The 26597-nt window shown below is 40.1% G+C and overlaps 3 protein-coding genes across 3 annotated transcripts in view; 2 read left to right on the plus strand and 1 right to left on the minus strand.

Annotated features, from left to right (window-relative positions):
- Positions 1 to 4970, minus strand: part of LOC131881388 (serine/threonine-protein phosphatase CPPED1-like) — a gene marked incomplete in the record, with an annotated part of 5597 nt that extends 627 nt beyond the window's left edge. The window contains 3 exon segments of the mRNA XM_059228232.1: positions 12 to 595; positions 2599 to 3596; positions 4951 to 4970. Coding sequence (XP_059084215.1) covers positions 520 to 595; positions 2599 to 3590 — 1068 coding nt within the window.
- A 3430-nt stretch (positions 4971 to 8400) lies between these two features.
- On the plus strand, positions 8401 to 17882 carry LOC131881387 (SH3 domain-containing protein Dlish-like). Its single transcript, XM_059228231.1, has 11 exons — positions 8401 to 8722; positions 10013 to 10200; positions 12639 to 12942; positions 13014 to 13237; positions 13847 to 14042; positions 14145 to 14665; positions 15845 to 16421; positions 16507 to 16582; positions 16955 to 17002; positions 17081 to 17209; positions 17595 to 17882. The coding sequence occupies exons 1-7, from the start codon at positions 8674 to 8676 to the stop codon at positions 16007 to 16009; spliced, it is 1647 nt and encodes a 548-aa protein (XP_059084214.1). The 5' UTR covers positions 8401 to 8673; the 3' UTR covers positions 16010 to 16421; positions 16507 to 16582; positions 16955 to 17002; positions 17081 to 17209; positions 17595 to 17882.
- A 1304-nt stretch (positions 17883 to 19186) lies between these two features.
- Positions 19187 to 24643, plus strand: LOC131881392 (uncharacterized). The gene is made up of 3 exons (XM_059228236.1): positions 19187 to 19431; positions 20572 to 20876; positions 24112 to 24643. Exons 1-3 carry the CDS (start codon positions 19314 to 19316, stop codon positions 24253 to 24255), a joined length of 567 nt encoding a protein of 188 aa, XP_059084219.1. The 5' UTR covers positions 19187 to 19313; the 3' UTR covers positions 24256 to 24643.
- Positions 24644 to 26597: the final 1954 nt, after the last annotated feature.

Here is a 26597-nt window from a genome sequence, read left to right on the forward strand (position 1 = left end):
GTTGGTTTGGGGCTAATGCCATATCAGACATTTCGGGTACATCCTCGAAAAGTTGCGCATTAAGAGCGATAAAATGGACATTACCCACCCAGAAAGCAAAATAATCATCGCCAAAAGTGGACTTGTATTCATCCAGACTCACTTCACTTAGACTATTCGTTAAGTCGGCGCTTCCACACAAACTAATCATTGGGATCGATGGTTTCAACCCTTGAAAGACTTGAATAAAATCCTCGCGTTGGCGTTTCCGAACCTCAGGCCATTGATCTGGCGGAGCATCAAGTAAATCTCCACAAAGAACAAAGAACGTAGGCTGGGGTTGAAGTGAGTTGATGATTTGGACTGCTTGTCGACAAAGTTTCAACTCTTTGTCCCATGTCACATTGGGATATTGATCTTCAATGGTCCCATCGCCATAGTTCATGATAAGACCCATTTGAGTGTCGGCAGCTTGGATGAAATAGAACGGGTTGGTCCATGAGTCCTGGGCGTTTTTCTTAAAGGGCGGGTAACGCCGATTCACGGCCTTGTTGATGATCGTCGATGGCCTGTAGAGGTAGTCTTGATTGGACTTGATCGCTGACATTTTTGGTCTCTGTAAATAGAGGGGCGATTTTTGAGGCTCATACCACGGAGGTAACTAGTAGATGTTGCCCTAAGCTAAGGTAAGAGGTAGTTGGGAGCTTCAAAAGACTTTGGTCGTTTAGATCATCTAAAGGGTGGGAAATATAATTTCCGATTGCAGGCAAATGGAGAGGCAATATAGCGTTCATTGAAGCAATTCTCATTCGCGGGCATTGGCGACATTTGTCAAACCAAAATCCAAAAATCCAGAATTTGCATTGTTTGGTGCAATCGACTCAGCAGTACAGTCTACAACTCTTTTCACAAAAGGTAAAAGCATATCGTAAAAAGTGAAGTGGGGCAAAATCAATTTGATATGAATATCTGTTGCTAGATCAATATTTGTCTTAGAAAAGTAATTTCATAACAAAATTATACAAAAACATTACAAAAAAACTTACGTTTTAAGCTCTTGAATGATGAGTAGGTTCGAAACAGCAACAGGTAGTGGGAGGATTGCAAGCTGTATGTGTCTTGGCCCCTGAATGTTTACCAAGACCTCAAACTCAAATCGTGCATTTCATGCGCGTATTTGGTTATAATTAGTATTTTCAATGTAAGGGAAATCAGGCACTGCAATGAAACCAAATTGAAGCTGAAACATTTGAAGCCAATAAATTTTTGTCAACCCCGTTCCACGATCCCAGCTTGCCTTTATAAATTGTCCCACCGTAAGGGACCAAAATCCAAACCACCATTTCATACAAAGCTGATGAGATGGTTTTTTTTTAAACGCTGCACAAAAAAACAAGCTTTTCAAACCGTTCAGAAAGGAAATTATCAAAATCAATAAAAGATCAAATGAGCCAAAAAGGAAAAATCCATTTGCATTTTTTTTAACACAGCCCCGATCATGAAACTCTGCCGTCATTCCCCAGCATCAAAAAGCCAAAAAACATACCTCAATTACGTTGGTACTTCATAACTGAAAAAGTTGGAATTGCTCACCTCCATGCTCTTCTCTATTCAATATTTTATAAATAATTTTCCTCTCCTAAACAAGTCGGATTTTTGATAGCTAAAGCAGCTTGGAAGTCGTACATAAGGATTGAGGTGCTTAAATGACGAAATTATCGCAAAGAGCTCTCCCCGAACAAATCAGATAGTAATCTTAAGTAAATGTTAAATAAAGGGAGATGGCATCTTCAAAGTAAACTATTAAGCAAGTAAAACCAAGCACAAGAAATTGAAAACTTCAAATATATTCATTCAACTTGGAACACATTTCAACAACGTATTTCCACACTTCTGAAAAACAGCACATCATGTTTTCTTTGTTGGGTTGTCATATTGCATAGGTACATTAAAATAACGGATTTTAAAGTTAAGTCAGTCGTTAGAATAAGAAAGAAGCAATAACATCAAGAACAAGAAATTGAACTCTTATTGTAACAAATAAATGAATATGTTTAATTTTTTAAGCAAAAGGCTCTAGACTCATATTTTTGTTTTTTTTTAAACAACCATTTACCAACCAACGTGTATTTATTGCTGCTGGGAGGTAATAATCAGCATATTTGCGATTGTTGCCCATCTCTTCGCATAATATTTGATCAACCAATGAATTATGCAGGGTTTGCACAACTGGCCAACCACTGAATATAGGCTTCGAAAAACATGGACTGTGATCGGATTTTCCAACAAACCGGTCTAATCCGATTCAGAGTGATAATTTTGAAACAGATGAGTTGTTTCTCTTCCGCTGTGAATTCCGTGCTCAATAACTTGCCCAAGTCTGATTTTGATATCAAACTAATGTATTACCAATCAAACCATTGCAATGAAATAACATCCGACCATTGGTTCGTATTTTCTCCTAGACTGCCAGAGCCATGTTAGTGTAATTGATGATTTATCATAGTACAATTCTAACAACACAATACAATAGACAACCAATGTATCCAGACACTGATCTAAATAGTGATAAAGATGGAACCAAACCACCTACAAACATACTTTTTAACGACTCCTTACAAGTTACTTTTGTTAGATGATGTCTCTTTGGTCTTTTGGGTTGGGTTCAGGTCTATCTTCTGGGGGAAATCATCCAATCCATAGAAATCGTGCTGGATGTCGTTTTCCATTACTCGAACGATCCTCATCCCATGAAAGTCATTGCCAATTTGGCACCCAATCGCCGTGGTCACAACCAACTCAAGATTCTCGTCCCATCCACCCGCATTTCGGTGGTAATGCCCGCAAAAGATCTTACTCACACCATGTTTCTTGAACTTGCTCAACATCCGAGTGCGGCAATTGATCTCGATATTGAAGTAAATCTTATCTTCTTTGGGCTCTTGAACAAACCAAGGAATGTGTTGGAACAAAACAATGTGTTGGCTCCCGAGATCATTGGACATCTGTAATTGCTCGTTCAGCCATCGCTCTTGGGCCAGTGCTAGATCAGGTACTTGGGAAGCGTCCTCAAAGTATTGGGAGTTTAAGACTAGGAAATGAGCTCCACCCACCCAAAACGAGAAGTAATCATCGCCAAAACTGGCCTGATAGTTGGCGATCGTTTCCTTGGTGGGCGTGTTACCCACATCATGATTGCCGCAGACACAAACCAATGGGATGGATGGGTCCAAATCGGAATAGACCCGCATGAAGTCGTCCTGTTGGCGTTTCCGAATGTCCGGCCAGAGATCTGGCATAGCATCCAAGAGATCCCCGCAAATGATGAAGAATTTGGGTTTGGGATCGAGGTTATTGATTATTTCAACGGATTGTCGACAGAGCTCGATCTCCTTTTCCCATGTAATATTGGGGTATTGGTCGTTGATTGTGCCATCCCCATAATTGACAATCAAACCTAATTGGGTATCAGCCGCTTGGATGAAGTAAAACGGTTCCGTCCATTTCTCGTTGAGACTCTTTTCGAAAATGGGCAGTATTCGATTTTCGGCTTTGTGCACCACGAGGTCAGATGAAGGCACCAAATCTTCTTTCGCAGTTTCTTCATGCATCTCAAACTAGAAAATATAAATACCAAAATGAGAAGGCAAACAAGGCTGAAATTGTTTTCCAATGATTTATTTAAGAATGCCATAGTAAATGATCAAAACGTTGACTAATGTCTTTCTTGACATTGAAGTATTTCTGAGATTTTGCACTAAACGCAATTTCTTTTCCGGACATTATGCGACCCGGGGAATTAATTATAAATAAGATTTTAATATAATTAGCCAAAAACAACACAAAAGCATTACACTTCTATAAAAAGGAATTTGACCAATCGGCCCCTTTTTTGGTAGAGGCTGAGTGACAAAGCGCCCTCTGAAGTGCAGAACGTAAAACAAATTTCGTGCAGCGTAAGGGGGCTAATGGGTTGTTCGCCAACGTGACCAAAAATGTGTGAAAAGGCCAATATCTAAAAAAGGGGGTTGGATTGGTTTTTGTTCCGAGCTGACTCACCCCTGAATGTACTTTATATTATTCTTGATCCCACAGTTGATGGGTTGTTGCCATAGTTTTGAAATGTTCCGCTGAGCAGGGGCTAAGTTTTTCCTAATCATTTTTTAGCTCTCCAAGAAACTTTCGATTTTTCTTTTCAGAATAACTCTTACCGACTTTGTCCAATTGTCCTTCTTGTGAACAAATTCCTTTTTGGGGGGGGTTCACTCTTTCGTGTAACTTTGTTATTTAAGGGTTTTCCATGGTTTTTTTGTCAAACTAATCCCTATCCAAAATTGGATCGATTGCTAAAACACACCCAGCTGCGTTCCAGCTCGCAAACACACTGCTAAAATCTAGTTTCATGCTACAAATGCCGCACTTTTTTTTCGCGTTCTGACGTCAATTTTACGTCATTAACTGCATTTTCCTCTTACCTTCACAACAATCTCCACGCACTCAAAGAGACAATATTGGTTCAAGTGTTCAAGCGACTGACAATCCGCACGTAAACTAAGAGCTACTTACTCACCTTCGACAATGGATATTAGGATATTATTTCTCTAAGACACAGGATAGAGCCAATCGTCAATGCTGTAGTAAGATGATCCCACACACAAGATGTTCCCCCAATAATGCCCCATGCTCTCTCTTCTATCTCTTCTATCGTTCCTCGCTCCTGAAAGTTTCTTTCTTGACATGCACAGCCAGAAAGCTGCTGCTCTCCTATGCTCAAATCACCCGGACTATACTTGGGTATATCTTGCTCAGCACGGCCAAATGAAGGCCATCCCATTTGGGTCGGCTTTGTAATAGGGCCTTGCACTCCTCCCTCGAGCGAAAGAAGGCCACTTTCAAAGGACGTGCATGCACGTTCGGTCGGCGTTTGAGCGTGCGTGTGGGACTGAGAAAAGAAACTTGATGCGGACTCACGCTCAAGAAAGGGACCTTTGCGCTCAAGAGACCTCTGAGGAAAAGCTGGAGGCCTTACTTCCTTTTCTGCAAACTTAACACTCACGATGGGCTTAGGAGGTTTTCTCTCTGTTTGGTCTCTCCAAAATGTGGGACGAAGAAGGTCAGCATAAGGATGATGTTTTGTGAATAGTGCTGTTGTTGAAGTTGTTATAGTTTTGTTTGTTGGAAAAAGCGCAGATTGAAACTGGCATCCGTGACAGTTGCAAAACTTGCCTCGCCAATACGCAAATAGAAAGATGATGTTGAAAAGGGCTATCAGAGTGGTTTGAAGATAACAATAATTCCGATCAATAATTAATACACTGTAGATGATTACAGCAGCTAGTGACTAGGTTTGATGAAAACAAACATGGAACGTAAAAGAAATGCAGTAGAGGTTATATTCGGCTTTAATATCACTAGATTCAGGATCCGGGTAAAGACTGCGACGTAACTGTACATTGGTTTTCACAAAACCTCTCCAACCGTATGTTAATTGACGTGCACATAAAGGAATGCAATCAATTCAACCTGATTTTCTGAATTGTCTTAAACTTCTCTCGAAGATGCAAAACAATCGCTCATTTGAGTTTCAAGCTAATATGTAACCTTAATATGTTTATTCGTCACAAATGAGTTATCAAAAAGGTGAATAGTTGGCGCCAGTTCCTATAAAGAGAAGTATCACATGGAATGAGATATCTGCTAAATGGTTATTATAAAAGGTAGAACATGTGGTTCAGAACCGTTACGTTTGAGGGGATGTTGCTAATATCAATCGCTTGAACGAATCAATCATCATCCAGATCAAATTTGGTTGATCAAATATACTCTTCGCAATTGTGTCAATCTGCCACAATTATTTAGTGGCACTGGCTTTTGATTGAGCAAATCGTTGACAACGAGAGGAATGTGTCTGCACATGCTAAAACAATATTTCTACGGCATGTCTCCATTCACGCAACCTGATAGTCATCTGTAAACGTTTTTGAACTTACGATTTAAATCGGTTTAATAAAGCCCCTGAAAAAAACAAACCCCCAAAACATCAACACTAATTTTGGCCATTTTGAGCGTTTCTTAAAGCCTCTAGTTAATCCAATTACGCCAAACCATGCTTGTCATCCGTATTTCAAGTCTGCACTAAATGTCAAAGCTGATGGGACTACACAAAATAAATGTTGTGCTCAATATAGCGTATCATTGCATTGCTCTACTGAGTAGTGACCCGATCTTTGAGTCAATTCCTACTGAATGGTCAGAACCAATGTTTTATGTACTATTGTTTTTTAACATGATGTTTTTGGCCTGCTTTTGACCAAGAGATCATTTTATAACGCTTTGAAATATTTCTCTCATAACGAGATACAGAGTACAGAGTAGCAGACCAAGAGAGCATGCATTTGAATCATTAGCACAAGATCCTAATTTTTCTAAAATCATTACCGCACTTAAAGTCTGATGTTGCTTTCCTCGTCAATGAGCGAAGGGAAATGTCAGATGGTATCATGTTCCGTTGGCTAGAGCTGAGGCTGTTGTATGGATGTTCTCGCTTGTAAAGAGACTCTTTTATGGCGAGAAATGAGCTCAATAAACCCTCAGCATCTTCTGCACAATCCATTCTGCGCAAGAGAAGAAAAAAAAAACTGCTAGTCCTTTATTTTAGGCGATGAAATCACACGCAGAAACTGTCATGTATTTGAATGTAAGATGACTTGGCAATCCCAATACAAGTTTTCTCTCATTATGCGTTGATGGCCCTACGTCTTTGGTGTTTGTTTCGAACGGTGTAAAAATGGCAAAATGACCATACAATGGGTTCTAAGCCATTTCAATTCGTCCAAAGCACTTAACGGGGGCTTTAATGAACTCATTCACAACTACTGACTCAGGTTTTAGAGAGGAAAAGCACTCAAAGTTTGCAGTTCCAACTTCTGGCTTAGAGCTGAAACATAAAAGAGCCTTATAGGTCTCATATTATTGGGCTTGGTATGAACAATTTCTTTTCCGATTTCACCTCGATTGTTTTCCGCTTCAGGAATTCCAATTCTTTCACTGAGATGGTCAGTCCAAGTAAGTAAGTAAGTGTGTGCGCGATGGGGTACGTGTGTATAGGTTTGAGAGGGCCTGTCAAAAGGTAGAAATGTTGAAGCAAGATCTTTTGGCTGATGAGTGACCCCGCACCTGCCCCGAGAACGAAACCATTTGACCCGAAAAATTAACAAGCCTCACCTCAAGCTAGAGTGGTATTATTTTTTTTTACCTTCGCATAGAAAGTTTGCCTTACAAGCGTTTTGAAGAGTTCTTTGGCCACATTCTTATCAAGTACTGAAAAGCCAAGCTCCAATTGGTGGAGTTAATTGAAGTCATTGACAAAGGAAATGGTTGGTTCTTGAATGAGGAAATCATCCTCATCCACCTACGTTATTACTCCTCCCCACTCTCATGGTATTTTGGACGAAGAAGATGCCCTAGCAAAAGCCAATGCCAAGGGAAGTTGGGAGTTTTGAAACCCAATATCAAAGTGGATGGCAATATCCATGGCCAAAGGAGAAGAAAAATAGAATCGGTTTTCTCTCTTGACTTTTGGCCCATAGGTTATACCAACAAGTGTAGGGCATGACAATTCGTTTTGGTGTTTGGCAAGGGTCTTTTCTCCCGCCCCTTGCCTCTCAAGGATGACAAAAGACATTCACACCCCTGGTAAACCACTTGTAACCTGGCTCGTCCCGAGTAAGTCCGGTGCTTCAGGCTGACCATCATTTCCATATTGCATATCCTTTCGATGGGTGACCAACTATTATGGCTTAGTGGCGCGCTGTTTTTCTTCACTCCATCAGACTCACGGCGAAACCACTTAATTTTTGACACCCGTACTTATAAGAGCTTTACTCTTTCCCAAGAAAGTTGCAAGAAAAATCTGGCGGGATGAATCACAGTTGGCGCTGAAGGGAGCGATGAGCGTGTGTGTAAGCTTAATCACCACCTCAGTCGTCTTTGGGTTCTCGCACTGGTACCTTCTCCCTGGTCCCTGATTAGAAGAAAACGCCCGCTCACTCGCTCATTCATCTCCTGTTGATTCAGACTGGGCCCCTCTTGGCAAACCAACCAACCAGTCTCCCCTACCCCCTCGCCCATTGGTTTTGAGGATCATAGATATCCCAACAACAGGCCAGATGAGTGACGATTTCGCTAGAAAGGAGAGGGGGTACCATTCCGTTTTTGAGTGTTGAATCTATCCCTGAGTTGGGGTTGGGGACCTCTTCCAGCTGAGGCGTGAGCAAGACGACGTCGGATCATCTAGGTGGTTTTGGAGTGGGACTGTACCTACACACGGGAGTGTGAAGATCATCCAGGTAGATTCTTCCACCAGGAGGTTTGGTCTTCTTGTGATGTGGATGGTGAGCACCACGAGACGGAGAGCGAATAGTAACAGTACTGGAGTGAGGATGAAGCTGCTGATTGTCTTCGTCCTCAGTTGGATCTTCTCGTGAAGTGTGTGAGAATAAATATTATTCTTTCCTCCCAACTCTATTTGGATGTCAGCTTCAAGCTCTAAAAACTAAAAAAAAGATATGGCGGTGATAGTGGGTGTGTTTTATAATATTTGAGGAATCTCAACTCGTGAACAATTCGTTTCATCAAGTGTGAGGAGGTTCAAAGCCGAAGTTGTGCTTGATCTGCTTCTATTGTTAGACCACTATGGCCTTTCTTTGCCCTGTGAGAATCAAGAGAAACAAGAAAAAGAAGCGTAAGTCCACTTCAACTTTGCTTCTTGATCAGCTCATTCAGTTTGCATCAAGAATAATCACACAGTCAATTGCTATACCGTTTGTTATGGTCATGCATGCTTGACAAACTGAATTTCGAAATTTGGCTCTTATCTTTCCTGACATGACTGAAACCCGGGATCTCAATCTCAGGATCGAGTTCGTCGTCGCCATAGGAGAGATCATTGATTTTGATTCCTATCACATATGGCTTGGGACTGTTCTTCAGTGTTCAAGAGCAAAAGAGAAGACGATAGATAGAGAGGGAGAGAGATTTTAATTGCATGGTTTCCTTCATGGCTTTCGAGTTCTCATCAAACAAGGGTCAGAGAATCTTGGAAAATTCCTCCGGGCTAATGAAATTCACGAGGAAGACAAATTTCGGTCGTAGACCACAGAAGCATTCAGCAAATTTCTATTGAAATCGTGGGGCCCTTCTACTCCATTTAAAACAAGTTCCCATGGCCCTCTCACAATTAAAGAGACTTTTAAGACGAATAGCTAACGGAAGGTGAACTGGAAAAAAAAACCAAATAGCTTAAAGGAATGGTCCCTTGCCCCAAAACTGTTCATGGGGGTATCCCATACCATAAAATCGCTGAAATTGTGAAGTCATTGGCCTCATCTCAAGCACCTCGACCATTTGAAACAGAAATATGTATTGTCTCGAACTCAAGCAGCTTTGCAATATCCCCTAAAAAGGCTAGGGTGTCTTTCGCCCGAGTCATTTCATTTGTCTTGTAACGCCATTAGACCTCCTTTGAGCCCAATTTTTTAAAGCCAATGAGTGAATCTTAGATCGAGAAAAGATCGTACTATACTATACACAGGTTGGATCTTTTCTCGACCTAAGATTCACCTTTTGGCTTTAAAAAACTGGGCTCTGGTATCTTTGAAAGGAGGATCCAGATTAATGCTATCATTGCACCTTGAGCAAGCATCGTTTGTTCCCAAATGGACGACAGAGCTCTGCCATCCACTCAAACTACTTGGACCCCCCACGAAGTCATCGAGAAGTTTTGTGCAACTGAGGCTGAGAACGCGAAAAAATTCGCTCAAAAAATGATTGGGATGCTCCTTGCTCGATCGTGGAAGATGCACATTCTCCACATGTTTTCTCGCGAATTCGTGAGCCAAGGGGAAATTCCATTAAGTCTGGCCATTTTTCTTCACCCACTAATTGGTCTTTCCTATACCTACATGTGGTTTGTCAACCACCCCAACCACCGCCCCCAAAGTGGATTCTTAATGACTTGCACTCTCTTTCTTAGCCTTGCACGATGACTCTCTCCAAGGCCCGGTTCCAAGTATGGGCCGCATCACGGGCAGTGCCTCCATCGAGACCTTGGTCAGGGTCGGTATCGAAAAGGAAAATGGTTTGGGACCCGAGTCCAAAATGGTTGTGCTCCACGATTTCACGCCCTGTGTGGATGACGAACTGGAAGTCAAACGCGGACAGGTAAGAAAGAGCTTTTGCAAAAAGTCTCATGTGAGGATTGATAGTGATGTGTCGAATCGAGGAGTCGACTGGGATCGGATCTGGATCGAATCGAGACTCGGGCACTGGAATTGTGCTCTGCGAGAGGAGACAATCTTTTGGCAAAAGCTTGTCAAGTGTGTTTAAAAAGTCATGGATGAGGTCATACTTGAAGGATATCTGAGCTTAGGTGGACTTGGAGGTGTAAATTACTAAAGGCTAAAAGTTTGCCCTCGTTGTAAAATTCACTTCTTCAAGGGGAGACGCTCCGATATCGGGAATGTGACTTAATTCATCAAGAGGCAAAATGGCTTTTAAATTATTTTTGCCATTTCGAAATTTCAGTAAAGCATCAATTATTGACAGGTTTCCAATCACCACATTCTTTTGATAATGAATTAAGGATGAAGATCGGAACATTTCATCCAACATATCATCCAGTTTTATCTTTGAAAATGTGTCACTACAAGTGTGCATTTCTGGTTGTTTTTCCCATCGTTTTTGAAAACTTTGCAATGAAGCATGCATTTAATCTGTCTTTTTCATCTGACTTTTCGTATTCGAGCGTAGAGGGCTTAAAGTGGTTATTTTTAAATGAGGTTTGAGCAGAGTATAGATCATGGCAGTTTAATCCTGACTGAGCAAATGCTCCTTAGCTAAGGATAAGTATCATATTTCAAATACCAAAGGAGTTTGATCCCACGTCTCAGTACAAAATGTAAAGCAGGATAATGTGTGGTAAAATGCACCCTAAAAATAATAAAAATTGGGGCAGAGATGTGAGTATGATATAGATGAAGATTAATGAAAAAGGTCATGGTGTGTTATGTCGCCATTAACAGAAATCTTAGTTTTGGGCATTACGAACATGTAGATGGGCTTTGTACTATACAACTAAACAAGGTAGCTTATGGTATACCGATCAAACATGGTAGGCTTCCGTTTTCTATTGATTAACCTGACGCGACGGTAATGATGAAAGAAAATTCCAGAATTCCAGAAATTTTCATTTTCTGAAAGGGAGGAAACATTTCATGGAACTTTATCGGGAACCAGGAACATGACCCAATACGGAAACGCTTTTCAATCTCAATTCTAATGGTATGTTTTGATGATCAAGAAAATATCAAAATGATTTTGGCAATTGACCGATTGATCGTAAATCCCAATGGTCTTTCTCATCCCTTTGAAATGTCATACAAGAATCTTGACTCTTTGGCCGATCAACCATTGATAGCGAAGAGAAAACCAATGAAACTTGATCGCCATGTGTGAAAGTGCTCAAGCACTCCACCAAACAAACACATACTGGGACACGTACCAAGGAGTGGACATGGATTCCAGAAATTGGCAGTCCTTGACTTGCCTCTCAACTGTCATCAGTAGATGGTGTAGTTGGTACCTCTTCTATGGATCTCAAGTAGCAAGAAGAGACAAGGAAAAATCTTTTGTTGTTTGAACAATCTTTCGTAATGCGTGAACCTCAAATCCGAGGGAGGGTGGAGACGGGGGAGGGGGGGCAGGGAAGACTCATCAACTGAGAATGAAAAAGCGAGCTCTATCTTGCAACAGGAGTACACCTCCAAGGAGTGAGTCGTCCCTTGTGACCTGAGCTATCCCTACCTATCGTTATAGGTGGATGATGAATGAGCTGAATTTCTATTCCGCCCCTCCGACACATCATCCAAAGCTCACATGTGTGGATGAAGAAGTGGACTGCATCCCGCTTGATTTGATACTCACATCACACATGTACGATTTGTGTTACATGGTTTCTGTCAGCCGCCAACCATTTATTCTCCGACTGAGAATGGATGTACTTTGTTCGCTGATACAATTGAAGCCAGGAATCATCTTGTTATTGCTCACGGGGTAAAACTTGCAAAGGACCGTTTTTTGAGCGGAATGTGAAACCAAAGCCTGGTTCTTTTGAGCACCATAATCATTTAACCATATGGACGTGGAGGCAGCGAGGAGAAATTCTTTCTCGAAATAGACCTCGATGGCCGGACGAAAGAAAGTCTTTCATTACGGGAGTTTCTGCCCTGAAGCCATCAAGTCCAGTCAGAAAGTCGTGATTAAAATCGGAACCTTTACGAGTTGTCATTGATTTTGGGGATCGATTAGGAACACTTCAAGATGTTGGGGCTAATTGGGATTGAACAGCTCTTCAATCGAGAGCGCTCATTGTAATCTTGATCGAGGTGTGACATGAAAATATGTCCGTAAAGTGTGCGAGTCATGCATGGCCAACCATGTTCCTTTGCCGATTGTGGAATGGGGAATGGTCATCAAATTAGAGGCTGATATACAGTAAATTGCTCGCTTGGCACTTAACATTCGACTCTGTTGTAGAGGCAAGTGAGCGAGCGAGTGTGAGTGATGATGATGATTATGATGAACGTGCTCTCTTCTTTCAGATCGTACACGTTCTCTACCAGGAAAATGATTGGGTTTATGTGATATCCGAGGAGAACAAGGAGGGATTCATTCCACATTCCTACTGTGCTCAATTTGGCTCTCAATTGGCGGGCTTGGCACTCAACGTGAAGAAGAAATTGCCCCGTGACGGCTCAGCTCCATTTGGAATGGGAGGGTCTGGAGGTGGGCCCGGAAAAGCCACCTCCATGAATGGATTGCCCCAAATATCCATGACCTCGCCCGGATTGCCCTCATCGGCCTCCCAAGGCATGCCCCCGGGGGTTCCTATGGGGACGAGTTCGGGTATTTATTCATTTGATTAACGGGATACGTCGTAAATGGAGCGTTGTCAGTGGTGTTTGATTATGTTTTAGGGGGTCCGGATCAAACGGATTCTGAAAACAGCAGTTTATTAAGACAACATCAAATGGGCCCGGGATCCATGGGGAAGATGCTTCCCTCCTCAAATCATAACAACACACGTGGCAGTCAGCCACACCCACTCCCGCCTCACAACACGTCACAAAACGATCCATCCAGGTCAAATTCGTTGATGAGTGAAAGCTCATCACAACCAGACATTCATCCGTTTTATAAGGTTAGTATCATGCTTTGTTGAGCATGGAGACAGCCAAGACTGGTTGATTGCTCTGATAAGTCGACACTTCGCTTTAGATCGTCCTCTGAACCACTTTGGGGTCTCATGCTTCTTTCGTTGAAAACTAATTTGCTTGGAAATATATCGTGAATATCGGAGGTTCTTGTTGGCTTGGAATTGATTGTCGAACACGAAAGAAGTCTAGATTATGCACGATTAAACTCCCACATAGCTTGAGCAATAGCAATATTCTAAACATGGGATTGACGAAGGTACTCTTCTTGTCCATAAACTTTACCCTTCTTGATAACCCTGGGTTTTGGAGGATCACCCTTAATTCTCCCACCCAGAGCTTGATTAACAAGTTCAAAGAAAGATGCTTCAATGATTATCACGAGAGTGAGCCAACAACCCTTCGTGGAAAACCTGATTGGACCCATTCAAAGAAACTATGATTTCTGGTCATTCCACACATCCTAATCTTTGACACCCACACAAAATCTCAACACCCAGGGCGACTTTTTCTCCTCCTCACTTCCCAATATTCCTAATGAGAATTTCGAACGCAAAAACTGCTCATCTAAACATGGTTTTCTCGTCTCAATTTAGGAACCATCCGGCCGATACATTGTGTTATACACGTATCAAGCCCAAGACGAGAATGACTTGAATGTGGAGCGTGGACAATGTGTGACTGTGCTCAACTCAGACGATCCGGATTGGTGTTGGGTGGCCAAATATGACCAAACGGAGGGCTTTGTCCCGTCCGGTTTCATCTATCCTCTGGATGCCATTCACAGACACCGTAAGAGCTCCTTCCAGAGTACCCCAATAGCCAAACTTGAATCTCTTTTGTGTGGCCAAAGTTTACCCATAAATATGAAACTTTCCTCGATTTGGCTTCCAGAAAATCTTGTCAACGGCACAAACCAAGCCCACCCCCAACATCCGCAACAACAGCAACAAAAGTCCATCCACCAATTGAGTGGGAAACCCGGCGCTCTTCCTATGGGTCATCCGACGATGCAACATCACGAGCAAGGCCTGCCCGTGCCTCAGGCCCAACCCCGTCCTCCTCCTCTCCTGAACAATAACAACATAGGCCAGTCGTCCGCTTACCCGGTCAAGGGTAATTATCCACCTCCTGACCACGGCTTCAACGGATTGCCCACCGTCACCCGACCAATGGGAAGTGTGGGCTCTTCCGGCCCCTCCTCCTTCTCGACTAGTGGAATGAACAGTTTGGGCGTGGTGGGATCAACGCATAGTACGGCTGGTTTGCCAATCTCCGGGTATGAAGGCAACAACAACCCGGCACCACCCCCACTGCCTTCGAATACGTCTTCGAATGGGAATGCCGGGGGTCCATCGGGTGGTGGGGACAATCGATATAGTGGAACCGAACTCGTCATGCTCTACGACTACAAGGTACGCTTGACATTGATTTACCACGAACAAAAGGTTTTTCTGAATTCCCGAATCGAACCAGGCTTTAAACGGGTTATTTCTTGAAATCCTTGCTGGCAGTGATCGCAAGAAAAGTCCTCTTTATTCAGGGTGACTTTTTGTTAAGCTTTCAAAAAAGTGTTTTATTTTGATTTTAAAAAATCCGGAGAAAGACCAATCTTGACAAGATTTGATTTGGTATGCTGAAATATACCCTGCTTGGTGTTTTTCGAAAGCATGTAATTACAAAAGATAGAGAGTTCGAATTTATTAACCTAGAACGAGAATGTTCAACGAGCATTATCCTCCTGACATATTTTTGAGTGAAAAGTCCAGAGCTGATCCAAAAATTCTTACGCAATATCTGGCTCAACCTTGCATTAAGATGGCTGCCAGTTTTACAATCAAGGGTCATGTCTTGGCGAACTAAGGGAATTGTCACCAAACATTTCTGGAAAATGTGTTAGTCAAGAACAATTTTGCATTTCGTGCCATAGAATTAACAAAGTAAGAAAAAAAACAAGATATAAAGCAGAAAATTCTTCCAATCCAAAGGCCCTAAAACGTTGGAATTTGCCAAGCCTAAAGCAAAGAAAGGGCAAGGAATTAAGTAAGGGATCGATTTTCTAATTCAAAAAGCTCACATTTTCCGATATGTCTGAAGATCACTCGGGATGGTTACAATTTGTCCATATAAAGAGGTAGATGAATCTGGCAGATATAGGTCTTTAGAAAATTGCCATTTAATAGTTCATGGTTTTGGCTTGTAAGATTTATCAATAATCCACGTAGCATAATTTGCATTCTCATGTTGTTTATTCATAGGCTTTTAGAAAGTCAAAAGGGCACTATGATGTTTTTGTCGCTTTCAAGAAAATTCTCAGACATTATCTCCTTCTTGAAAGCCAACAAGATCTTCCAACAGAGACAAAACGCACGAAAGTTTGTTCTCGGAACAACATAATGCAATATACAAACATAATTTATCATCCCCCCCAACTGACTTGTGCGGATTCATTGCTTGCAATCGAGTTTAAAAGAGTCTGTCAAAAAAATAGTTAACGGAGAAGTCATTGGCATTAAGGCAAATCTTTAAGTAATACGGTGATCAAGGAAACTTTTCTCCCATGACAATTTTAACCTCGTCTCTGTTGTTTCCAGGCTCAAGCACCGGATGATCTCAGTGTGCGCCGTGGAGATTGGGTCTACGCCGATCTAAGCAACCAGACCGTGGACGGCTGGCTATGGTCGTACTCGCCCAAGACCCGGAAATATGGTTTCATCCCCAAGGCCTACGCCCGACCACCCGCCATGACCAGTTTGTGAACAAATGACATAGTCGTACCTGTGATATTGAAGAAAGCGAGGAATTTTGACCCCCCTTCTTGGACATGAATGGCTTTTCCTCACACCTTTTTTGAGCGAGTTCTCGTCACTCAATCGCGGGGGAAGAATCAGTACAAAGAAATCCCAGCCATACAAACTACTTTGGTCCATCCATATGTCATGCATTGGAAATACCAAATGTGTAAACTACGGTGCGCCACGGACGGATATGAACCAGACATAACCATACATATATCAAATGAATAATCAGTTTCAGTCGCATTTGTTTGATCTTTATGCCACTTTTGATGTGATCGTACTGAATAAACTCCTTCCCAAAATCAAGTCTCGAGTATAAAAATGGCGAACTCGTGTGGACCCTCACTCATTGTTCCACAACCATGTCCAAGAGGTAGAGTTCCGAAGATAGTTGCTTCTAGAGATCTCCTTTCAGCGTTTGAGTTTGATGAACATTTATCAGTTTGCTTGCTTTCAAGGTCCACCCTGTTTGATGTCATCTTTGTCTGCGTCGTCATGTCCGCCATTGTCCTGGCTTCAACGGTCGACGGACAGGTGAGTAGTGATCTAAGGGTCTGGAAGAATGACCTTCATCACCAAATATCGGAACCAGCAAAAGAAACTTTTCATGTAAGCCGCATCTGCAAATACTTTATGCTACTGAATGCTAAATATAACCTAGGACTTTTTTCTGTAACATGTTGAAATGGAAAGAAGGAGTGATTGTGAAGTATTCGAAGGGTTTGAAGCCCCCAAAAACATTTTGCCACTAAATGACTGGATTGTTGTCAGAGACGCTTTTTAATCGGAGACGCATGACATCGCAATGCAACCAAGTCAGGCTTGAATCATATTCTTCAAATAGGGAATATCTGAAATTATGCAAGTTTATGGTCACCAATGTAAACGACATTTATTTTCCCCCAGATCACCTTCTCACGAGATTGGTTGGCCGGCAGTGGTAAACGTTCACCGGTAAATAAAAACATGACATTACATCATTCTGGAACACATACGATAAATTGTCCCATTTTTTGTTAATGATTTTGAAAGGTTACGTTTGATCGCGATTGGTTGGCAGGGAGCGGCAAGAGATCTGTTGGATCATATCCCGGAAAAGTGATGCTTCCTCCGAGAGAAGCCATCGAAGAGCTAGCAAACTATTTGCTTCTACAACTATCGGTAATATTCCCATCAAACTTTCGAGTTTCATCTCCAATTTTGTCTTCTTTCGAGCACTTTTAGCAGTTACTTACAAAACACAATTGATGAAGGTTGGGATCAAGATCAGTAGGAGTAGTCTTCTGGGAGAAATAAGGGAACACTGAAGATCCTGATTGTGAACTAAATTTGATCTTGACAGAGGCGTAAGATTGAAACTGCATCGGCGAGGCAAAAAACAAATGTTCGACATTTGTTTCTCGAGCTTTTAAGCTTGTAAAACTCTTTTGCATTTGAAATTTGTTCGGTTCTAGTAGTGCAGAATTCCTCTGATTTGGCAAAAAGATAAAAGTTGGGGCAGTATACATTTGATTTGTGTCTTGATGGGTTATTCTTATCTTTTCAGGACTCTCCAATGGCCAAAATGTCATTCATGAAGCATCTCCAAGGGCATTCAGAGGCTTAAAAAGGCTTCAAGAAACCTGCCCAAGTTTTTCTTTGACATTTTTTTCATTCTCCAGAGAGGGAGGATGTGTACGATCAATTATGTTGAGCCCTTATTTTGATCCTTCAAGACTTTTTGCATCGTCTCACGATGGTCCAGGGGTGTGGAACTCGATCTACCTTATTATGTCAATTCTCTTCATGTTTTGAGGCAGAAAATTTGAAATATAAATTCTTTATAAGCATCAAAGCATAGTAACTTTGTCATACTAAACTTCCCAAAGTTTGCAACCGCAATGAAAAAAGGTAGTCGAAAAATATTGGATTTTTCAAACGAGTTCTGGAAAAGAAATCCACTTGATTACTAAAATACAAGTTGAAGAAAACTTTTTTTGTAATAAAACAGAATTCCACGTAAGTAGCCTAAAATTGGAGCCACAAATTGGTGGGGGAAACTTGTTGTCAAAAAGAGGCACTGTCAACTGCAAGAAATAATTCATTTTATCGCACGCATTGTGTTAGGATAGGGTTTATAATTAAATAAAAAAGTCTGCAATTGGGCCTGTTTTCCAAACACAACGGTGAAGTATTTTTTGGGGTCTGAAATATTTCACAATCGATGCAAAACGTTATACTTAGGTTTATATTTTCTAAAATAAAAATAGGCCAAATCTCCTCAGATTATATCCTCCATCGTGGATTGGAATGTCAGCCATAAAAAGCTCAATACGACAAATATTGAATTAGATTTTAGATAGCAATCACTATCTACATAACGCACTCTTACAAAGCATTTCAGCCAGCCCTGCTATTGTGAGCAATGCAATGAACCTCATATACTCCATCTCAGCGACCAAACTGATGGGTAATCACAAAGCAATACAAAATTCTAACTTTTTTCATTGAGGGCCTTGGCACGGTTGTTTTGCAAAGGTGATATTCTACTTGATCATATCTTTCAGCAAATCTTGAACATCTTGCATGACCTTAAACACACACGGACAGAACACATGATTTGATATTTGCTTTGGGAGATGCAGATTACAGCCATTTTTGCAAAACTTTTGAAAATTGCCACATGCTGAAAATTCTTTTCCGCAACAAACAATCGAAATATCGTATCTCCCCGCAGAATGATTTTTACACAAATTAGATTTGGTTAAGATCGTAAGATTTGTCCGAATAATATAGCTAATTATTTGAAGTTTTGGGAGTAAAGTAAAAGCATAAAATTAGTTCAAAATCAGGAGGTTATTGCTTTTGCTTGTTTACCCTCATTTCCACTCTGACTAAAGCAAAAAATGGGATCCAGAACCCGTCTCCTAATCTATACCCATTGGTCCCAAGTAGCCTCAAATATCGATGCAAATAAAATGGCTTTTCTGGGGAAGAATATTGTCCGATACTGTTGGTACGCACTTTTCGTTCCATGGAAGCACTCTCTCCCTCATCTGGCAAAGCAGAGTTTTCAGTGGAAAAACGTCGAGGCCGATGATCGGAGGCGAAAAGACCCGGAAAAGGCGGAACATTCCCATCCAATCGACAGAGGAAGTAAGGACGATGGAATGGAGCCAATCGCTCTGCTTAGTTAAGGGAACACAATCCGCGGAAAAGGATGTGGATCTCGGACATTCTCGAGTGTTGATGATCGATTGATCATTCTGTCGTCAAAGTGGGATCAATGTGGAACGTCAACATTTTCTCCTGGAACAACCTGTTGTTTCTCCTCTTCTCTGTTTTGAGCCATGGTCTACCCATTCTCAAACAGGGTGGGAACAGACAACTCAACTCAGAATCTGGTAGGAATTCACGAGATGATCATTGCAGTTTATTATTGACCCTTGGCTTATGTACGGACAAGATTACAAGAGTAAACCAGGCTTTGACTTAAGACCCTCTTTCCTTGCGATCTCCAATATCCCCTGAGGTCAATACATAGAACTCCCGGTTTTTACTGCGCTATTTGCTGTATGTGGAGCATCATTGGGTATCTGTTACCTTTGTTTCCTTGAGTCGTACTTAACTAAACGGTAGCAAACTGTCTATTCACAACCTGGAGTTACCTTATGACAATCCAATTCTCTTTCCTTAGTCTTTAGTACCTCCAACAGCTAACGTATTACAGAATTTGCCTTGGCTAGGGTGACAATACTGTATGGTTGAACTATTTGCTTTCAAAATTGGTTCCCCAATTGCTAGCAGCGTTCCTTTTTTATAATAAAACTCTTGACGCTTCTTAAATAACCACTTTCGAAGTAAAGAAACCAAATGTGAGCAAGTTATTACTCTTCCTCGTGCCGGGCACTCAAGGCTGGAAACTTATATATTAAACTGAACAAAACTTAATTGTCTCTTCATCAAACAAACAATTGACCTGTATGAGAAGACAATATAGGGATTCGTCTTCACCTCTATCTGATATAAAAGGAATGGTGTTAATGGGAAAACAACACCCTAAAAAGACATTTTACCTCAAAATGAGAAACTAAGAACATGATTAAGTTTCAAGTTGTGAAAAAGCCAAACTGCCAACAGTCGATCAACGCTCAGATGATTATCGGACCTGAACGTTATTGTACTGTATATTTGGCTCAAATGTTAGAGCCCTTTACTTTGCTCTGAGCTCCTCTAGATTGTTTGTCAGCATACACAATGTAGTAAACGAAGTAGAGGGCGCTGTGTAACTCGCTGAAAAGCTCTATTAAGCCAAGACATATTAGAACGGCCGGCGATAGAACCTGACTTTTTTCAAATATTGCAACGCAACTCACTCAGTTATCGAAAATTCATTTGAATGAAGGGAACAAGTAGGCTATGAATTCTGTCTTAACTCTACATTTTCCCTGAATGACCTTTACTTCACATGTCAAATAAAAATAATCCCTTGTGAAAAATCTCTTGCGGACTTTATCCGAGCCTCGATAACCAATTCATTTTAGAACACCAATCTGATGGACCAATTGAGTACGACCCACCTTGCATTTTGCCCCATCTTTTGACACGCCCATCGCACACCTTCCAAGACCAGCCTGGCAATGACAATAGAATGGAATTTCAGCCAGAGGAGTTCAACAATATATTGGACGAAGACCTGGACGAAATGATCACATTTCCGGAACGATGCACCACCATGATTTGCAAGGCCATGTTTCTGATTCGATTCATGGAGGATAGACCACAACAGATCAACATCGCCAAAATGAGCGATTCTTTCGTTGGAAACCCTCGAAAATACGAAATGAAGGTAGGACAAGGGGTAATGCTTGAATCATGAACTTGAACCTGGAATTTTTAGCCCTTTAAGTTAACCCAGTTTGCCGAAACACGTCTTTCAATAAATAACTCCGCTTCATCCCAACCTCCATGAATTCTGTGACCTCTCGATTTTAGGGTTCAAATCCCCGTTTATTGTTGCAATCCTTAGATGAACAAGTAATCCTTGGCGTAGTAAAAATGGATTGCATGTCATTGTCACATGAGAGCTATTTTTACCACTAAGAACAAACGAGCCATGCTTCAACGCCCAAATACATGTCATAATTTAGAGCCCCTGTAAGATATACGGACAAAAATACATTAAGATGACACACTTGAATTTTTTTTACAAAGTTTTGCAAATACTGGAAGATAAAGAAAGATAATACTATCTCTTGACCACCCTGACTAGGAGACCCTTAGACTCCCCTTGTAACTCTTAAACAATCCACCAATCAATTACGCACTTTGTACACTACTTTGCCGCTACTGTTTTCATATTGATATGATTGGACAAATAAAGAAAGGGTAAAATCAAATTTGATGCACTCATTTTGGGTTTTGCTGCTGTCATCGGTAGGGGTAAAATGAAGACAAACTCAATGACCCACGCTCATTGATGCTTTAGAAGGCGTACAATGTCAAGCCCTTTTTCATTTCTTTATTTGTTATTTTCAAAATTCACTCAAAAAGGCCATACCACTGATATGAAATATTTATACTGGGGTCATAGGTTAACAAACACGGTGGTTATATTTTCTGGTTAAGTGTTTTCTCAAATGCCAAGACATCTGGCTATGTTTTTTCTTTGTCAAAGAGACGAAAGGAACAACTTTTGTGAAGTGCGTACACATGTTTAAAAGTAGCTCAATAAAGTATGCAAAATGACTAAAAGTCCATTAAAATACATCATTGCCAAAAACGTAGTGAATCAGTATTAAACGTACTCTTAGTTATTCTTTTCTTTTTGTTATCGGACTTCCTTTACCGCTGCAGAGATTGGAATCCCAGCAGTTAAAGATGAGAAATTTATTCATTTTACTTAACTTTTGTTTTTTATATCTTATTTGATCGACCAACGAATTAGAGTTGGCTGATCTGGCTAACCCTTGAATATAAGGTTGATCGGTTATGTATTGATCTACAATTTCATAAACTTCTATTCATCAGATGCCTGGTTATTACAACTTGAAAGTTGCGTTTTACACCTTAAAAGATGGAAAAGTGGCAGAATTATGTTTCCAGTTATTTCTAAGGCATATCATTGTTTTTTTCAATAAAACGACACGAAATAACTTTTTTTTCATTTTCTTTCAGATTTCTTTAAAAGCTATAAGTAGCAAAAAAATGGCACTTAAAACTTGCGAAACATATGAAATTACCTTGCATTTTAGTTAAGTGCCAAACGCTACACTATTTTATCATGTTTCTTAAGTATTTGAACGATACATTTGACAGTTTAATTTTCAAATTTGTCACCTTTTGCAATAAATAATTTCTATTTACTAGCGATGTTTTTATTCAACGTTAGTATAATTTTGTCAAAATTCAAGATTGAGCTAGATCAAAGTTGCGATTGACCAGTCTGGCATCACTATGGCAAAATATTGACATTAAGTAAGTGTTAAGTTAGATTCCAAATTATTGTCGGGGTTTTCTACCTGTTCCAATAAAAGTGAAACTTTTTCATTTATGTTTTAGGCAAAGAAAAAGAATATTATTTTTCTTGGTAATTGCTTTAACATATAACGGGAGAAATTTGTAGTCAAATTTGATGTAAATGCAATCTTTGAAACCGCGATATCTTATCGTTTACTTAATTGATTTGGCTAAAAAAGTTGAAGTTGGAAACGCAAGTAAAGTTATTCCCAACATCTATTGATTACGTTTTTTTAAAGAATGTTATCTCTTTGTAGGTTTTAAGTGGATTAATGTACTAATCTGAGCTAATATACGAGATGACATTTTATAAAAGTTGTTCCTTTTGTTTTAATAACAACGAAAATCGTTACTAGAAGTCTTGGCATTTGCACAAAAACTTTACCAGTGCTGTGGGTACCACCGTGCAAAGTTAAGTTGCAAAAACACTTTTGACAAAATACGCCAATGAATCTAAGATTTTATAAAAGCGCCTAAAAAGTTCTACGAATTTACATAAACACTATATTGACGCAAAAGTGAATGTATTTCAGCAGCGAGAGACCCTTACACAGACCTAAAGAAAAGGGATGATTTGCGACAGAAACGCTAATTTGGAGTCAAATGCCATTTTTTGAGGAAGGATCATAATTTCATACTAAATGGATCAATTTCATGTGTTCAGCTTCGTCAGAAGATTACCAAAACATTTTTCTCGGCCATATTAGGAAGAAAACATGTCCGCCGATTGAGCTGAGAATAATAATTTCTTATTAACCATGGGACAATACATTTAGTCTACTCGACATGTGTGAAAAAGAAACAATGAATTAAACGATCTCAGTAGAACAACACACAACAAGATAGATATGCACTTACTTAGGTGCTACTATTACTAAACATCTGACAAGGTTAGAAAAAGAGTATGTAACTGACCGATAATACAATGTAGCGTTGAATTTGTAGCAATTTTTGACCCATCTGCAACATGGTCGCAAATAGATCCTCGATGTCCAAAAGGATCGGCCCGTTCCCAACAGCCTTGGTTGTCAGATTAGATAAGTTCAGCAGGGACATAAGATGCCTTTCCTTGTCAATCTACTGCACATTTCGGGTAGGCTTTCGTTGGACTCATCGCAGCAAGATCTTCCACGAATGATTTTGTTCAAAAAATCACACCTTGCCCCAAACAATTCTGAGCAAACCAATTTTCAAGTCATAAGCATCCCTGACTGCTTTCTAACAAAAAGGGATGTTTTTATGACGTCAACTACTTGAAGAACAATTGGAGGCTGGAGGCAACTTGAAAACTTTTAACATCCGGACTCGTCTTCTCTTTCAAGTTCGATCATGTTCAATTTGAGGTCTTAAAATTGGGAGCAAACTTTTTTCCAATTTGATAAGTGCTGGGATAATCTTTGGGGCTTTCAATCAAATTGAATCACCCCGAGTTATCGTAGTTAGGAACGCTTCACTTCCAATTTGCAATCTGGGATCGAATTTATAACCAAAAATAGATTGCCAATCCTCAGATCCGCCTCTTGGATAGTATGCCTGATTTCCAACATATAACAAATATTTTTCAGCTATTCGCCAAGGCCCTCCGAATGGCCAAAGGCATCCAGGAGCCTAGTCATCATCCAAGTGGAAGCAAGAGCGCCAAGGCCATTCCAAATGGAGCCTATTTCTATTCGCCTTCATCCAAAACGTGGGAAAAGATCCGAATTTAAATCATGACCATTCGTAGTTCCGAGCCCTTTGATTTACTTGTCAAGTGATCGTGGGTCTCTGAACCCAAGCCTTTTACCAAAAGAGTTTGTGCATGAAATGGTAAATCTTCATTCCGAGATGAACTCTTTTTAGAAGGTTTGGGGTAGATAGGATTCTCAATTCTAGTGTTTAAAAGTTGTCCCATTGTGGATCAATGATTGAAGCAGTTCGTTTTCGGATGAAGATGTTCGATTCTCTTCGGACTTTGTTACATTTGCCCTTTGTTTGGAGATAAGCCATGTAAAATTTTCTTAATCTTGTTAAACAGTTACCATCAACTTGAAAAAGCCGAGTAAGTATGCTCTTGTATGAATATGATACGCAATAAAATAGTTCAACACATCTTGACTTCGCGCTTTTCACTTCTAAGAGGGAAACAAGCATTTATCAATCGAACAGTCATTTCTAAATCCATTAAATCGAGAGAGACCCATTCTCTCATTTTTCTTTCTCCAACAAAAGCCAAGGGCACTTATTTCTTTTGTTCGGGTTCTCAGCTTCTTTCCATTTGATGATGTTTTTAATCGTTTTATTGATGGCATTACTCTCATTTTCAACGAAAGAACAGCAAAATCTATTTGGGGAGCATTGTTAGTTACCTCATCAAATAACAAGAATGATTAGGCCATCAGCGCTTAGAATGAGGTAAACAACCACTGGAAACCAATCGAGGTTAAGTTATCCAATATATATCTGGACAACAAAGTTTGGTCATTGTTTGCTCAATGAATGCAAGGGTATGGTCGCAACCGAAAGTAATGGAACAGAACTCTCTGTTTCATATCCTCATGTTGAGCGTAATGGAAGGGCCTTGACAGCTGGAATGGGGACACAAACCAAACATCACGAATCTGGACCCCATGATTAATTATCTGAAATGAACAAAAATTGCAATGAAACAAGATTAGCTTTATCAAGTAATATCCTTGTCTTGGACTTTTCGCCTTTAAACATGATAGCACCCCCAACAATGATCTTTTTATCTGGGGGTTTAGGGAGTGTCGGGGCGTATGCTCCCAGCTAAAACATGTACACATTCTGTGACATAAACAGAAACTTATGGAAATGAATCAATCAATCAGGTGATTGATTGGGTCCACCATCATGGATTTGTGCGTACGAAAGGGAACTAATTCTCTTATGTCAAAACAGATCTTTTGGTACAAAGATACATTAGCGATTAGCCTTCACCAGTATGGGTCAAAAGCCAACACTCAACAACTAAGTGATTCCCTCCTAAACAAAAGCTAAAATTTTAGTCAATTTTTCAAGAAGCAGACTTCTTAGTTACATGGAATTTAGTTCCTTAGTTTCATCGTTTTTAGCCCCAAAATGCCCCGGTTACATTTTAATTCAATTTCCGAAAGAATTGATATCGATTTTCAATGTCACAAAAACAAAAGATTATTTTTCCTCTTCTTACATAGTCTCATAATAGCTAAAAAAAAGCTATACAATGTCACTTAAAACACACTAAAAGTGTAATCTTTGAAAATGTGTTTTACTATCATCATGTGTACACTTAGTTATGCATTCACTTGAATTCTGAAGACAATACATACAACCAACAATGTTATAGATTTTGTCGTTTCTTGAAGACTTTGTTCAAACTGATTGAAAATAGCTTCTTTAAGGCTTCATTGATATTTGTGAAATTTTCAATGACCGCTGAACTAAATGTACCTTGGACTCTTTTAAAAATGAATTTTCAAAAATCTGCTTTTTTGAGGGTTTTAGATATGGTTGTACAAAGTTTTAAGTTAATTTGAAATTATGCAAGAAATGGAAAAATGATCATTCATTTTTACGATAATGAAAATCGATATTAATTCTTTGGGAAATTGAATTAATATATAACCGGGGCATTTTGGGGCTAAAAACGATGAAATTTGGACCACTAAATCCGATGTAACTAAGTAGCGGTGAAATAGATGATATCGTAAATTACATTCAAAAGCTAACTAAATGTGTTCCCAATTTACATTGAGTAGGTTTTTGAAAATTTTAGTTTTATAATGTTTTTAGGTATGTGGACTAGAATTTCATAAAACAGAAAAGTTAAAGTTGTTTCCTTTAACTTTCTGGGTTAGAAAAATGCCAATTTGTGTTTGGGAATTTCTCTGGAAACTTGATAGGGCTTTTTGAACACCGTGTAGGTCTTTTTAAGGAGCGTCTCAGCCTCGAATTTGATTTCTGGTCAACCTTTTATGGGCTCCTTCCCCCCTTCCGCCCAAAATGCTTATAGGTAATCGAAGGACCGAGAGTGGAAAACTACAAAACCCACGCTCTTGGAGAGCAAAAC

Source organism: Tigriopus californicus, chromosome 5 (assembly GCF_007210705.1).
Source record: "Tigriopus californicus strain San Diego chromosome 5, Tcal_SD_v2.1, whole genome shotgun sequence".
Lineage (NCBI taxonomy): Eukaryota > Metazoa > Arthropoda > Copepoda > Harpacticoida > Harpacticidae > Tigriopus > Tigriopus californicus.

What these genes read in the sequence shown, in the direction of transcription:
- LOC131881392 (XM_059228236.1), top strand. Translation starts at nt 19,314, where the DNA reads ATGTGGAACGTCAACATTTTCTCCTGGAACAACCTGTTGTTTCTCCTC. An exon ending in ACAACTCAACTCAGAATCTG is followed by an intron (nt 19,432 to 20,571) that starts GTAGGAATTCAC and finishes AATTCATTTTAG; the next exon opens with AACACCAATCTGATGGACCA. An exon ending in CTCGAAAATACGAAATGAAG is followed by an intron (nt 20,877 to 24,111) that starts GTAGGACAAGGG and finishes AATATTTTTCAG; the next exon opens with CTATTCGCCAAGGCCCTCCG.
- LOC131881387 (XM_059228231.1), top strand. Translation starts at nt 8,674, where the DNA reads ATGGCCTTTCTTTGCCCTGTGAGAATCAAGAGAAACAAGAAAAAGAAG. An exon ending in GAGAAACAAGAAAAAGAAGC is followed by an intron (nt 8,723 to 10,012) that starts GTAAGTCCACTT and finishes TCTCTTTCTTAG; the next exon opens with CCTTGCACGATGACTCTCTC. An exon ending in GGATGCCATTCACAGACACC is followed by an intron (nt 14,043 to 14,144) that starts GTAAGAGCTCCT and finishes TTTGGCTTCCAG; the next exon opens with AAAATCTTGTCAACGGCACA.